The 15,262-nt window shown below is 41.7% G+C and overlaps 1 protein-coding gene across 1 annotated transcript in view; it reads right to left on the reverse strand.

Moving 5' to 3' along the window:
• Nucleotides 1-337: 337 nt before the first annotated feature.
• Nucleotides 338-15,262, reverse strand: part of LOC102448196 (mucin-5B-like) — an 80,128-nt gene continuing 65,203 nt past the window's right edge. The window contains exons 43-57 of the mRNA XM_089778830.1: nt 14,876-15,059; nt 12,606-12,807; nt 11,936-12,114; nt 10,564-10,633; nt 9,771-9,871; nt 8,889-8,920; nt 8,068-8,245; nt 6,458-6,562; nt 6,169-6,212; nt 4,033-4,155; nt 3,828-3,926; nt 3,227-3,355; nt 2,628-2,679; nt 2,174-2,279; nt 338-1,266 (exon numbers count right to left, since the gene is read on the reverse strand). Coding sequence (XP_089634956.1) covers nt 1,068-1,266; nt 2,174-2,279; nt 2,628-2,679; nt 3,227-3,355; nt 3,828-3,926; nt 4,033-4,155; nt 6,169-6,212; nt 6,458-6,562; nt 8,068-8,245; nt 8,889-8,920; nt 9,771-9,871; nt 10,564-10,633; nt 11,936-12,114; nt 12,606-12,807; nt 14,876-15,059 — 1,803 coding nt within the window. The 3' untranslated portion in view covers nt 338-1,067. The remainder of the gene's footprint in view (nt 1,267-2,173; nt 2,280-2,627; nt 2,680-3,226; nt 3,356-3,827; nt 3,927-4,032; nt 4,156-6,168; nt 6,213-6,457; nt 6,563-8,067; nt 8,246-8,888; nt 8,921-9,770; nt 9,872-10,563; nt 10,634-11,935; nt 12,115-12,605; nt 12,808-14,875; nt 15,060-15,262) is intronic.

Raw genomic sequence — 15,262 nt, forward strand, 5'->3', positions numbered from 1 at the left:
TTTTTAACAGAGGCTCCGTCAACTTGATGCTAATTTGAACATTTGTATTGCATAGTTCTGACTGATTGCCATTGATGAAAATGAGTAATTTTACCAGGTGTCCCATATTTAGGAAAATATGGTCACCCTATGCCCATTGGCCTATGGTCACCCTACAGGCCAATCAACAGAGTTGGTCAGGTGTGTGCAGGCCAGGGAGTATGTTGCCCTTGAAAAGGATTTTCACAAAGGATTTGCCTCCCTGCCCCAGTGTAATTAGGGAGTGGATTTGTAGTTATCTGAGGCATGAACCCTCCTGAGGTACAACCAAAGTCAACAAGTGAAAACAGCAAAGTCATCAAAGTTGAAAAATGCTGCAAGTTTTATTAATCACATAAGAACAAAATGAACAAGAAAAGATTGCCACATTGCTAACACCATATAAAATCTTAAGTCCATAGACAGTGACTCCCTCAATAAAATTATTTCTCTACTCGCAAATAAATAGCAAAGGACTGTGCACTGTAACTACAAAATTAAGTTTTCTATAGAAAACATTAGCTCACTATCACCATTTTTTTAAAAAAAGAGCCAGCCTTCTATTTCTTGCCAAAACAATGTTGTAAACAATTTACTGGAATGATTGCAAATTCCCATACTGTTAAGTAGGGATATTTTTAAGCGGTTTTCATTTTTAGACACTCCCTCTCTCAAACCCATATTGGCTGATTCACTGAAACAATGAGAAGACTTAAAAAAATGTAAAAAAGATATAACTAAATGGCCTCCAAACTTCAGAGAGGAAAGGAAAGTAACTTTAGGCTTAATTCAAGACTCTAACAATACAAGCTATACTTTTGTTCATTCTTTCCCTTCACAATCTGTTTAGAAATAAAAAAATATATAAAGACCTAATTATTTGGCAAACATTCTCACATTTAACAAATGAAAAATGGTGATAATGGAAGCTGGAAAAAGTAAGAAGCAAGAGTTTTAAGATTGCTCATGGGTTATTTTTTCTATGTTATTATTTAAATGCTGTAGAGCTCTTGGGTTTCTTTTCCCTCTGATCATCTTGTTCTTCACTGCTAATTTTCATACTGGAGCTGTTGTGTGATAGTGGTTTCAGAAATGCATGCAGCCGTGCACTGGCACTGTTCCACGTAGATGTAGTCATAATTCATTGTTGTTCCACTGCGGCATGTCAGGGTCACCTGTTTCTTGTGGCTCTTGAGTTCCTGGCAGCAGGAACAGTTGGGTTGCAACTGCTGTGTTGCGAAGGAATACCTGCCCCGACAGATGAAGAAAGAAAATTACACCCTTCTGTGAGCATCTTCATAGAGCATACAACCTCTGCTAACTATTGCCAACTTAAAAAATGGCCTGCTCTGGCTGAGCTCTCTGGCAAAGCCCCCTTGAATTTTAACAGGAGCAAGATTGGGCCCATTATTGCCAGCTTTCAAGCATGTGTGTGTATAGCTCAATAGAAACATGAAAGAGCAAATTTTGCACTGTTAGTCTGAGTTTTCTAGTCTCTCCACTGACTTTCATCATTATTTAAGGGCTGAAAGTTCTGAGTATGTATGAGAGAGGGAAAAATCAAGGCAGCCTAAAAAATAACCAGTAGGAAGAATGAGGCAATTTATAGATGATGGCATCTACTTGCCAAATAGCAGTAATGGCTTGTTCCTAAATACAGGATCTGATTCTCTTTAGCCACTCTGATAGAGCAGGTGTGACTGCACAATGAAGTTCTATCAATTTTACAATGGTATAAGTCAGAGGAGATTCAGAAGCACAATGTGCATCTTTTTCACTATTGTACTTTTTGTTCCTCGGGATGCTTTGCTATCAGATATTCGACGTGCTGCTTTGTGACTTGAACAAGTTTTTACCTCTGTGAGCCTGCCTGTTTAACACTGGGCACTACATGTTATATTGTGTGTCAGGCAAAGTGACAGGAGATAACTGCTGTAGTATAGCATGAGCACTCTTCTGCTCCCTCGAACACCAAAACATCCTTCAGATACACACGCCAGCCCACTCAACAAAGCCACTTGCTTTTCGAGTGTATATTAAAGTAATTGAAAGTGAATAGGCGACTTGGTGCTCAACTCCACTTGCGCAGTTGGATGAAAAGAGGTGACAAAGAAAGACACAAGTAAGGGGATCTAATGAACTCGCTGCCACTTACACGGAGGAGCTGGCACAAGCACCTTTGCAGTATGTCAGTTCAACAGGGTTAGGAGATTCACAGTCATTGTGGCGGATCATAGTGGAGTTCTTGTAAACCCTGCAGTCTGGTGATCAAGAAAGAGGGGAAAAAATAAATAGAAATGCTTCATGTCCCTTCATAGTTGCAGCTAAGCTTCATGTTCTGAGAGGACGATGTTTGATTCTGTCAGATTCCTGCATAACATGCTATGGTTAGGACCTTTCAACTGCAGAGGCAGTATAAACAGAACTTGGATAGGACAGGGAGTATCTTTGGGAGGCTTAGTCAGTGTAATGGGGGCCTTTGGAAAGAAAATCTGAGTGGGGATTCCAGAGGAAACTTCCACCTCCCCATTCCATGCAAAAATAGTTAGAAATACTATAATTATACATAATCTCTTGAAGGCAAAGCATCAGAAAATAGCTTCACTTACTTTTAGGGTTACACGTTTTGCAGCAGCCATCAGGAGTCAGCTGTACTTCATCCTTCAGTGCAGGAACAAAGAGATAGGCTTCAGAATTATTGTATGGGATGACAAGTCAAAAGCTTTCTAGCATTAGCTATGTATGTGACTGAAGCTCTTTGAATTGCCACAGGAACACACTGCTCCATGTGGCTCTAAAGGCTGCGCAGGCAGGGGGAGGGGTTCACAGTGCCATGGCCTGGGCGGTGCTAAGGACTGGCGGTCTGTGGCCCCACCCCTTCCGCATGAGGTCCTACCCCTTCTGAGGGCCAGAGAACCTCCCTCACACCTTGCCTCAGGGCATTCAATGGCTGTCAACCCTACTGACAGGGCTGTTGGGGGGGAGGGGCGTGACAGGGCTGTTTGGGGAAGGGGAGATTGTTACAATTGATACTGGCCGAGTTCAGTCTGAAACCATTGGTGATAAATGACTGTTTACACAGTGGGAGCCATCAATAACGAGAGATACTGGTTCCATGTTGTCTGAGATTGTATTGTATCCATTGCCCCTGGTTCTGCTTCATAGCACTCAACAACTAGCAAACAATAAAGGACTGATTCAAACTTACAGGCTCACAGTCCTCTGGGTTAAAGACAGGACACGCTGTCCGAATAGTGACCGAAACAAACTGATTTTCAATTTCTTCACATTTGTAAGATGTGCACGGATCCCCTGCAGGCTTCCATAGTTCACCTGGCTGACATTAGGAATAAAGCAAATTTAGCATTATTTCTTTTCTGAGGTGATCAGTGATATAAATGTGGTAAGTGCAGTACGATTACTGTGACAAAGACTGGTGCAGACTTTTCTGATGAGTAATTTCATGATCTTACCTAGAGGGGATTCATTTGTACCCTCTTAACTTCCTCGGAAACACTAAACATGGGTGGCTGTTTCAAATTTCATTGCCTAGGTGGGGAGACTACGACCTAAATACTGAGGTCTGGAGTTAGAAGCCTGAAATTGATATTTTACCCCTTTCACTGTTCATCTGAGCATCAAAATCTGGTGTGAGCCACATGTGAGTCCAGCTAGAATAAATGTACAAAATACCGGCTGTAACTAAGAATGGCCATAATTTGGTTGAGAGTTGTCTCTTGCTTTTGTCAGTGCTTACTCTCTGTTATGGTCTAAAACAAAGCAAAGTGAGACTCAAAGGAAATAGTTACCTTGAGCACCTGGCCAGTGGTATTCTCGGGTTTGATTGTGCAAGCCACCTGAATGCAGTCTCCGCAGCACTTTCCATCTTTTATCATATATTCAAAACCCTATTCATGAAATGAGAGAGAGAAAATATGTTGAGTCCATAAGAGAGACTGCCATGTTTGTCAGTTTAGAAACTAACAGGGAGGGGAAAAAAGAAATGGCACTTACCAGGGCGCAAGTGGTGTTACAGTAGACTGGCTTGCATTGCAGAAGGTTTTTGTTGGAGGCTGGATCTACTTCAGAACTGCAGTTGCATGTCTCACAAACATCTCTTGGAACAGACATTCCAGGCTGGGAGAAGCCAAAGACAGAATGTTCAGTCTGAGCATATCTCATTATTTTAAGGAACTCTATGGTACATTATCTCATAATGCCTGGAGGTGATGTAAAGCAATTCTGTGGACATAGAAGATGCTGAAGCACAGGTGAAACTGAATTACTCAATGGACAGCAAAATAGCAATTGTGCTACATGGGACATATAAAAATGTGGGGCCAGTGCAGAAAGCATGGAGAGGGATAAGCCAGTTGAAATAATGCAAAATACTTAGGCTAGTAGAGGATTGGTAAGAACATACCAAGAATGTTCAAAAGAATATGCTGAGTTTGGATATAAGGTAGGACTGGTTTGAGCCACTTCAGTATTTTGCACAGAAGCTTTCCATTATGAATTGTCTTCAGAGCAGGTGAAGCAGTCATCACTTGCAAATAGATATTAAAACATCTACCCACTGCAGTGGATGTGTCCAACTGCATAAGCATACATATGTACCCATTCTTTAAAGAGGGACTTCGGGCCTCTTTTGAAAATTTGACCCAACATCACATTCCAAGATGGCAGCTGTAATCTCGAGGAGTAGCTCTTGACTGAGACATTAAGGTCTCAGCTTGGATGTCTAGGTCTAAGTCCTAGATTTATTTCTGAGAGACTTCAGTTCTTTTTTCCCTTCTCCCTCCCCAAAAAAAACCAACAAAAAGACTTCTAAAATTCTGCTCCAACAGCAAATTGTCTCTCTCTCATCTAGAATGGACAAAAAAACTAATTCACCCCCACCCCAGTAAAAATGGTTAAGTTTTTACTTTTGCTCCTCGTTCAAAGGGAGTTCCTCTAAAACATATTTTTTTGGGCACTTGAAGAAACAAAATCTACTTCAGATCTGGCTTAGCAACCAAAAAGCAAACATGATACAAAGGTTATTTAATATGCAAGAGATAAAGAACTCCATCCCAGAAATTCCTAATGAGGAATAATTCCTAATGCTGTGGAACAGTGGTCCCCAACCTTTTTAGGTTGTCGGGCGCCAGGGGGCGTGGCCGTTTGCCCGCCGGGCGCCAGGTTGCGGGGACCGGGGGCGCCCCCCCATCCACGTGCCCGGGGGCGGCCCCCCCATCCACGCGCCCGGGGGCGGGGCCCCACCTAGCCGCGTGCCCGGGGGCAGGGCCCCCTCCAAGGGCCGCGCGCCCGGGGCCGGCGCTCCCCGCCCCCCCCCACTCCCTCCCGCCGAGTGCCGCGCGCCCGGGGCCGGCGCTCCCCCCGCCCCTCCCGCCGAGTGCCGCGCGCCCGAGGCCGGCGCTCCCCCCCGCCGCCTCCCGCCGAGTGCCGCACGCCCGGCGCTCCCCCCGCCAAGCGCGCTCCCCCCGCAAGCGCCTGTGCGCCATGTGCCCGGGGCCAGGCCAGCCCCGAGCACCTGGCGGACGCATTGAAATGCCCCCGTGGTCGCCATGGCGCCCGCGGGCACCGTGTTGGGGACCACGGCTGTAGAAGTCAGTCTATAGCAGGGTATATGAGGGATGTAATAGTGTAGTCAATCAACTAATTACTTGTTGAGCAAAAGCTTATTGGTTAATGTACGCATCCCCCTTCCCCTCCTCTTCACAGCCCAGCACAGTCCTGGCTTGCAATAGATCCAGGACATACCCCTGCTGTGGCTCTGTATTTAAAGTGTATTAGGAGCCAAGTGGGCAGGCAGCCTGGTTCAGTTCTGGCTTGCGCTGGGCCTGGGAGCTCTGACCCCTCCCTGTATCAGAGGCAGCAGTGTGAGGCAACAGGCAGCTGGTCCGTGAGGGGAGCTGGTTATTAAACTGGCTCCCCTTGCGATCCAGCTCCGCCTGGCACCCCATGCTGCTGTAGGGGGCTCCTCAGGAGTGCGGCCAGAGCGCACTGGCTGTCAGCCCTGCCCCCTGGGGATTATCGAATAGTCGTGTAACCGATAAGAATTCATGAGGTTAATTGATAATTCAGTTAACGAATATTAAACCTCCCTAGTGTATATTAGTATGTTTGGTATAATAGGACTGTTCTTACCCTGTAAATAGTTCCATTAAGCACACAGACATCTGGTATTGGTTCTGAAAAAAATCAATTCATTAGAGAAATGAAATAAAAATTAAAAAAAAACCTTTAAAATTTCCAGAGTATGAACATACACACACACTTTTTTTATATATATAATTCAGTGAGGTGTTTTTTTTAAAAAAATGTAAAATGCACTCACCTAGCTTTCTTCTCGAATATCTTCTAACTCCCTATCCCCTTGGAAATTGAAATTAAAGCCTTTTATAACCCAGACGTCAGAAGCAGCAAAGCAACTTACCACATGTATAGTTGACACAGCAGTCCCCATCTGAAAGGGTTGTGGCTAGCTGGTACCCTGGCTCACATGTTGTCTTGGCCGGGGAGCAGGCGCTTGTATTGCATCCTGTGGAATGAGACAGAAGACAGAGTGCATAATGGAATAATCTTGGCAACATGTTTCATTATTTTCCTGCTTAGAAGTAATTGGTGCTTAGGCTGCATGGGCCTGTGGAGAGTCTAATACAAAGAGGGGCACAGAGAGATTATTTATCACCTATTTATTACCTGGATGTGCATAAAAATCAAATTACTTTCTAGCATATGGCTAAAGCCAGAAGAAGTCAGAGGGACATATTCCTGAAGGAAAAGAGACTATTTTAAAAGGATAAATGGCATTGAACTAGACTGGAAGACAGAGAAAGCCCCCTCTTTCCCTACTGCTATCAAACTCTTCCCAAAGTTAAAGTAATTCATCTCTTATTCTAAAACCACAGCAATATGATACATTCAAAAAACATTTCTGTTCCTCTGTTGAGTCCTCTGCAACCTGTCAGCATGTGGCTTGGATGGAAGACTGATCCTCATAGGAAATAAAATATTCTACACTATGAAATAATTTGGTGGCATCTCAGATCCCACTTATGTTTTTCACAGGACCACGTCGAGCTTAGCCCTCCATTGGTCGTTTGTTTAAATTCTCAGTTCCAGGCTAATAAACTATGGATACATTCTCCCTTTTGACTTAGCCACATCAGTAATAATAATAAAAAATCTCTAAGCAGATAGTACTATGCCACATATAGTTATTGGCTTGTGCTTTATGTTTGTCCATCTGTTTAATTCTACTTAAATACATATTTCCATTCTGCAACATAAAATCTGTGTATAAAGAAACACTATTTAACCCAAAAATATGGAGCTAATTTATCAGCTATTCTAAAACTTTAAAAAAATCCCACCAAAATCCTTTTACCTCTATTCTTCCCCTTCTCTGCAATACACACACCAAAATATTTTTTTACCAGCTATAATGTACATCTTACTGTAATTCAGAAATCTATTTCTGGTATTTAGGCATAGTTATGAATCTATTGAGGAATAGAACTTAATTTTAAGTGCTCTTAGATCACTGGTGGATAACCTACAGCCCAAGGGCCACGGGGTCTCATTGAGATTCTGTGTGTAGCCCCACAGGACATTTTGCTTACCATTGTTCATGCACAGGGTTGCCAGATTTGTTCACATAGTTCCCCCCCCCCCCCCACTAGGATACAAAAGTGATACACACTTAAAGCGAAGGGCATGAGAAGTGAGGTGAGTACCAGTTGTACACAACGTTGTGAATTTGCCATACACTCCCTCTGCATCCAATCAGTGTGTTGCTACGGTTTGATTGGCACAGCCCACAAGTTCTATGTACGTAAGCGCAGTTTGCAAAACTACCCTCTCCCAGGAGACCGCCTTGGTTATGACAATCTTATGGCCCACTGAGACGGAGGGCCACGCGTGTGGCCCGCTCACAGTCTAGGTTGCCCTCACTGTCTTAGATAGGACTAAGAGGTTGGAAACCAGTGTTCGGCCTACTATACTTTTACGAGCTGGCTATAAAAGATAGTTGCTGGAACTCACTGCATTCAATGTCAGGACAACATGGGTCTTCTGGTGTTAACACTGAGACGGGGATGAATCCTTCTTTCTCACACACACGTGTTTCAGGTGTCTGACATGTAAGTGGTGTACATTGTACAGTGACAGAGAATGGATCACAGACACAGTCCTGGCAATTACTTCTCCATTGGGCTCCAGGCTGTAAACACAGAAAAATATTTGATCTTAACTGTTCTCTGATGCTTATGGGCCAGAGGTCTTTCAGGGCCAATTTGGATGAAAGATTCAAAGGAGTCTATCACAGTAAGATAGACTGTTCATGGGGCCTAATCCCAAGCCTATCAGTTTCAATGGAGTTTGAATCTGGCCCTAAGATCAGGCTGAAACTTTTCAGACAGACTGTTTTCAATTTGCCAAACAGGAGTCCCAAAAATAAATATTTCCCATACTTGGCAATGATGATGCGTCAGTGGAATTGAAGTGCTAGCAATTCATCTGAAGGAATATAGATGCACCGTTGTGCAATTTGAAGTTGTTACACATAATTCATATGAGCTCTTTTGGGAGTATTTCAGGGTTTTAAAATATGATTCCAACTACCCCCCCACTCCCACCCAAACCCTGAGTGCAGTTGGCTACAGAATATAAGTTCTTCATGAAGTCAGTACTCCTTCCATTTTATTTCTGCTAAGAACTTAACCTGCCACAGTCTAGCTTATTTCATAACAAAATGAGGACTAAGGTTGGAAAAGGCATGAAGGCTGAAATCCTGGATAAAGCTTATAGCTGGGAGAGGTTTGTGGGAAAGATGCCTTGAAGAAAGTGCTGATTGAAATACTCACTGGTTTGGGCATTCCATCTGGTCCCACACAAGCTGCAGGGAATGAAAGGATAAAGATTTATGTTGATGCCATTCTGATGACCCAGGTGATAGACGAATGAATCTTGCTTACCCTTTTAATTATGTGTTTAAGACACTTTTCAGATTATTATTATTGCCGCACACTTAACCCACAAAGGATTTACTTTTAAAACTTCAACTTGTCTCATGATTCAACTTGGGCTCATTTTTTTAATGAGTAGACACAAATGCAAATGCCATTTTCCAGACACTTTCTAAAAAAAACTTAAGTGGAAATAACTAACAATTCTCGTGGTGAAGTCAGTTTTGGCACTCAGAATTTACTTGTTAAGTGGCTGGTGTATTTATTCAGATGACGATGGTTCAACACTAAAATCAGATATTAGGCTGAGTCTGAAAACAGATTAAGGGGCATTTGGCTGGCAGCATAAATATTATGCAAGTTCACTGAATTCGAGGAATGTAATATAAAAAGGAGAGGAGGATAAAATAATGAGTTTAATATGCTATTCTTAAACAACTGGGGATCAGTCCTTAAATGTGATATAAGTGAAACATGATTGGTAGTTTTAGTCCATAGTGTGAATTTGTCAAAATTACAAAATTACCCATCAGATGGGTTCAGCTACACTAGCTGATTCACTGGATATTCAAGAACTAGAACGACAATTGGTAAAGATGAGTGGGATTAAAGTCTGTGAGTGGCGTTGTGTGATAGATGCTTCCACAACATCTTTTCATATTCTACCTAGAACTCGGTTGTCCTGTCTGTCTCTTTCTTTCATAAACACTAACATCTGAGTTATTTACATACCCCTCCAACCCTTTTTCTTGCTCTCCTTCCCATTCCCCCCACACTTACAGCATTCTAAGACACAGACATCAGTGTATGAATTGAAGAGTATCTTATCCTTCGGGCAGAAGCATCCTTCAGCAAAATGTGTGCTTGTAAGGTTAACAGTTCTACATGGAAGAAAGGAATGGATATTACAGTATATTTGTCCAGCATTATATGATCAATAAATTTTTACAGCATTAATATAATCAATGAGGTAAAGTTTCATAAAGGTTTCATATAAATACATATATAAAAATGTGTATGTATACACACATACTTACATTTACACAGTATGGGAGTCCTTATCCCCAAATGTTACATAATGCTTAAGACACTGTGTATGTGAATTATTTTTTACCCACCACTGATTTATGGCAAGCTCTGAGGTGGAGTATTACATCTACCTAACAGCACACGGCAGTGTTGTACATGATTTTCTGTTTAGGAATAGCAGCAAGTGAAAGTGTTTCACTCATTTGAATTTGCAGAGGGAATTTAGGTAGCACAATGTAATTATCCAAAGAGGAAATTGGCCAGGCCCTAAATGCTGCTCTTCCTACTTATGTGAACAGTGCCACTGGATTGTTAATAATCAAAGGAATCAAGCCTTTAGTTTGAATGTCACAAATAAAATATAACTCCTCCGTAACACGTTGTCCCCTGCTATACCACACACTCAGAATTGATTCAATCATCAAAGTGCCACCATGTCCTCAAGCAGCTGCCTTTTACTCGGGAGCCTCCTGTTCAAAGACAGACAGAGATGTACACACTGATATTACACTAATATAAAGCTATTTATTTCATTTAGCCTTACCCAGAATTGCAGGTGACAGGAGCAAGAGGGCCACACGCATCATACACCTTGCCTATAGGACAGTTGTATGCTGTGTTGGAGCAAGAATAAAATTATTATGAAAATGAAATATTGTATGATGGTAAAGAAGCAGAGATGATTTCCAATTGCTTTCAGTGTTATGTATGTGAAGGGGTAGCAACCATTGGCGCTTTCACTTCATAAACCCTTTGGATCAGGAAAATACAAAAGTACAGATAGCTAAAATACTATAATGGCCACTGAATGATTTTGAGCCTCATAAAAGATTTGGGTATGGGTTTGGCTGAATTTGAGAGAACAGCAAAGATTGTTTATGTTTTATCGGAACTAGTTCAACCATCTCCACATGAATGAAATTAGAAGTGAAGTTTAGATAGGTGTATTTATTCCTCCATGCCCAAAATTAGGGAAAATGTTTACATTTTCAGAATAATAATAGATAGGTAACTGTGTTAGTCTGATCTTGCTAAAACAAAAGGAAAAAACACGTAGCACTTTAAAGACTAACAAGATGGTTTAATAGGTGATGAGCTTTTGTGGACCAGACCCACTTCCTCAGATCATATTCTGGAAGAGAATTGGCATGACCATATACAGGCAGTCCCCGGGTTACGTACAAGATAGGGACTGTAGGTTTGTTCTTAAGTTGAATTTGTATGTAAGTCGGAACTGGTACCTATTGTAGGGGAAACTCTAGCCAAACATTTCTCCAGAGCTCAGGTTTATTCTCCCACACCTCACTTCCCTCAGTCCTTTATTCTCAAGCTGAGGTGTCTGCTGAGAAAAGCCGCTCTGCGTCTCCCGGGTCTGCTTGGGGGGGGGCACTAGCTTCGCGTCTCCCTGGTCTGCTGGGGGGAAGCAGCTAGTGCGGGGTTGTCTTACCCCGTTTGTAAGTAGGGATCCGATGTAAGTCGGATCCATGTAACCCGGGGACTGCCTGTATACCAAAGGAATATAATGAAAAAAGTGAAATGGTTAAGGTAATTAGCATCTTTACAAAGATAGCTTCCCCACTTATCACCCCTGATTAGCCATTCATTGACTCATAAATAGGTATTCCCTCCCTCCCTCGCTCTCCCTCACCCCACCTTCTGTACTAAATCTGATTTGTCAGTTTAATAATGTTTTCACTTTTTTCATTGTACAGTATTCCTTTGGTATATATATGGTCATGCCAATTCTCTTCCAGAATATGATCTGAGGAAGTGGGTCTGACCCACGAAAGCTCATCACCTATTAAACCATCTTGTTAGTCTTTAAAGTGCTATGTGGTTTTTACTTTTACTTTCAGAATAAGAGGGCAATAAGCACATAATAGAGCCAAAGAAAATTGTTTCTTGATGCTTCTTACGGCATTTTCCTTCAGTTTTGCTTCTCCAATCAGCACAGGCATCAAAAACACTGCAGAAGGAGGCGTATGTTTCCACACTGTTGCACGATATAGATTCATTGGTCATGTTGCATGAATTGGTGACACAATCCTCATAGTATATTGTTGGCTCCAGCACTTTATGACACTCTGCAAAGAGGCTTTAAATACAATGGAGGAGAAGTTAGAGCTGCCGTGCACAACTACTGTAAAAATTGAAACTTGTCAGAGTGAAATAATTAAAGGGTAGAGAACTGCCTAGATGGTCTTTTAGGGTTAAAATATACAATATTAGCCCCAAGTGAGTGTTTTATTGGCAATATAATAATAGCACTTAGTGGGGCACAGTTTATATTTTATCAGACTTCTTCAAGGGCAGACTTGGTTTCTAGATAGCATAACTCTAAAAAGAGACTAAAGTGATGCCCAGAGTAACAGCTTTGCTATGCAACAGAAACAAGCTACACACAGCTTTTCTATAGTCTTAACAACTAAATACATTAAACTACTTTGCTATTGTTACAATCAATAATGTAGTATATATTTCTGTTACTTATGGCCACTTCAGAGCCCATTTGTAAAGCTTCCAAAGCACTTTTTTGCTTTTCAATACACAAGTTTCCAATATAACCTCAGTCTGAATTTAACTTACTTGCTCAAAATCAGCTCACAAAGAGGAGAAGGAAAATTGCAGGGCACAGGTGGAGCTGGTGTGACAGGTGGAACTGGGGGCCCTTCACAACTGGGCTTATTTTCATCCTGAATCTTCCAGGCGGAAGCCATTTCTGAACAAGAGGCAATTACTTCGCCACTTGGGAGGCGGCACTCATCCACTTGGTTATTTGAACATGTGCCTAGAAGAAAACAGATGGAAACAAGTCTGGTGGAACTGAAGCATGGGCAATAGACCAACTCTTTGTTTCGGTCTTCACCGAGACGTCTGATGAAGGAATGCCTAACATAGCGAATGCTAGTGGGAAGGGGGTAGATTTAGAAGATAAAATTTAAAAAAAGAGCAAGTTAAAAATCACTTAGAAAAGTTAGATGTCTGCAAGTCACCAGGGCCTGATGAAATGCATCCTAGACTACTCAAGGAGGTGATAGAGGAGTTATCTGAGCCTTTAGCTATCACCTTTGAAAAATCATGGAAGATGGGAGAGATTCCAGAAGACTGGAAAAGGGCAAATATAGTGCCTATCTATAAAAAGGGAAATAAGAACAACCCAAGAAGCTACAAACCAGTCAGTTTAACTTCTGTGCCAGGAAAGATAATGGAGCAAGTAATTAAGGAATTCATCTGCAAACACCTTGAAGATAATAAGGTGATAGATAACAGCCAGCATGGATTTGTAAATAACAAATCATGTCAAACCAATCTGATAGCTTTCTTTTATAGGATAATGAGTCTTGTAGATAAGGGAGAAGTGATGGACGTGGTATACCTAGACTTTAGTAAGGCATTTGATATGGTCTTGCATGGTATTCTTAACAATAAACTAGCAAAATACAACTTAGATGGGGCTACTATAAGGTGGGTGCATAACTGGCTGGATAACTGTTCTCAGAGAGTAGTTATTAATGGGCACAGTCATGCTGGAAGGACATAACAAGTAGGGTTCCGCAGGGGTCAGTTTTGGGACCGGTTCTGTGCAATATCTTCAATGATTTAGATATTGGCATAGAGAGTATACTTATTAAGTTTACAGATTATACAAAGCTGGGAGGGGTTGCAACTGATTTGGAGGATAGGGTCATAATTCAAAATGATCTGGACAAACTGGAGAAATGGTCTGAGGTAATTAGGATGAAATTTAATGAGGACAAATGCAAAGTACAGTCTCACATATACGAATAGGAAGTGACTGTCTAGGAAGGAGTACTGCAGAAACCAATCTAGGGGTCATGGTAGACCACAAGCTAAATATGAGTCAACAGTGTGACACTGTGGCAAAAAAACCCAAACATGATTCTGGGATGAATTAACAGGAGTTTTGTGAGCAAGACACGAGAAGTCATTCTTCTGCTCTACTCTGTGCTGATTAGGTCTCAATTGGAGTATTGTGTCCAATTCTGGGCACCACATTTCAAGAAAGATGTGGAGAAACTGGAGAAGGTCCAGAGAAGAGCAACAAGAATGATTCAAGGTCCAGTGTACATGACCTATGAAGGAAGACTGAAAGAATTGGGCTTGTTTAGTTTGGAAAGGAGAAGACCGAAATGGAACATGATAGCGGTTTTCAGGTATCTAAAAGGGTGTCATAAGGAGGAGAGAGAAAAATTGTTCTCCTTAGCCTCTGAAGATAGGACAAGAAGCAATGGGCTTAAATTGCAGCAAGGGAGGTTTAGGTTGGACATTAGGAAAAAGTTCCTAGCTGTCCTGGTGGTGAAACACTAGAATAAATTGCCTAGGGAGGTTGTGGAATCTCCATCTCTGGAGATATTTAAGATCAGGTTAGATAGACATCTATCAGGGATGGTCTAGATAGTTCTGGGACCTGCCATGAGGGAAGGGGACTGGACGTGACAACCTCTCAAGATCCCTTCCAGTTCTAGTGTTCTATAATTCTAACTCAGCATGGTGTGTTATGTAACAGCGGGACTGTCCAGTCTGAATGTAACAAATTCACTCCTGGGTGGGTTGCCTGATTTTCAGATTACAATGAGCGTGCTAATCTTACTTGGTCCTTACACTTTATTAAAGACTGATGTTAGAAATGTTTGTGCTAATGTAAATTGCATCTGGAGGGGAAGCTGAGACTGTCAGCTCATCATTGCATGTTTATTATTTTATTTCATTTGCTGCAGCACCTAAAAACTTAAATGATCAGGTAAAGTGCCCCTGGCCATAGCATAAATAAGGAAAACAATCTCATGGGAATTGCCTCATGGAAAAGGTGACCAAGATTAAACCACTCTACTTACCACACTGCCCCTCAGTGTTGTTTCCAAATATGCCGAAAGGCATTTCTATACTGAAGGAAGCTTCCGTGATGAAGATGAAAGTCTTGATGTCATGAAATTCAACCCACATGTGTGTTTCACTATTGATAACTAAAATGCCATTTTTGCTGAAGCTTCCATAGATTGGCTCTTCATTGACATAAATCTAAAACCCAACAAAATAAAAGCAGCTAAATCACAGGTTTATTTTAAGGTCATATGTTTTAGGCAGAGAGTCAATACTTTTAATAACCAATGGTAGTGTTAAGAAAGGGCCAACATCCTTTCAGTACATCTTAAAATCCCCATTATGTTCCTCACAAAAAAGAGAAATATAATCTATGCTATCATGTGCCGAAAGTGTCCGTC

This window comes from Pelodiscus sinensis, chromosome 5 (genome assembly GCF_052426305.1).
Source record: "Pelodiscus sinensis isolate ZL-2025 chromosome 5, ASM5242630v1, whole genome shotgun sequence".
Classification (NCBI taxonomy): Eukaryota; Metazoa; Chordata; order Testudines; family Trionychidae; genus Pelodiscus; species Pelodiscus sinensis.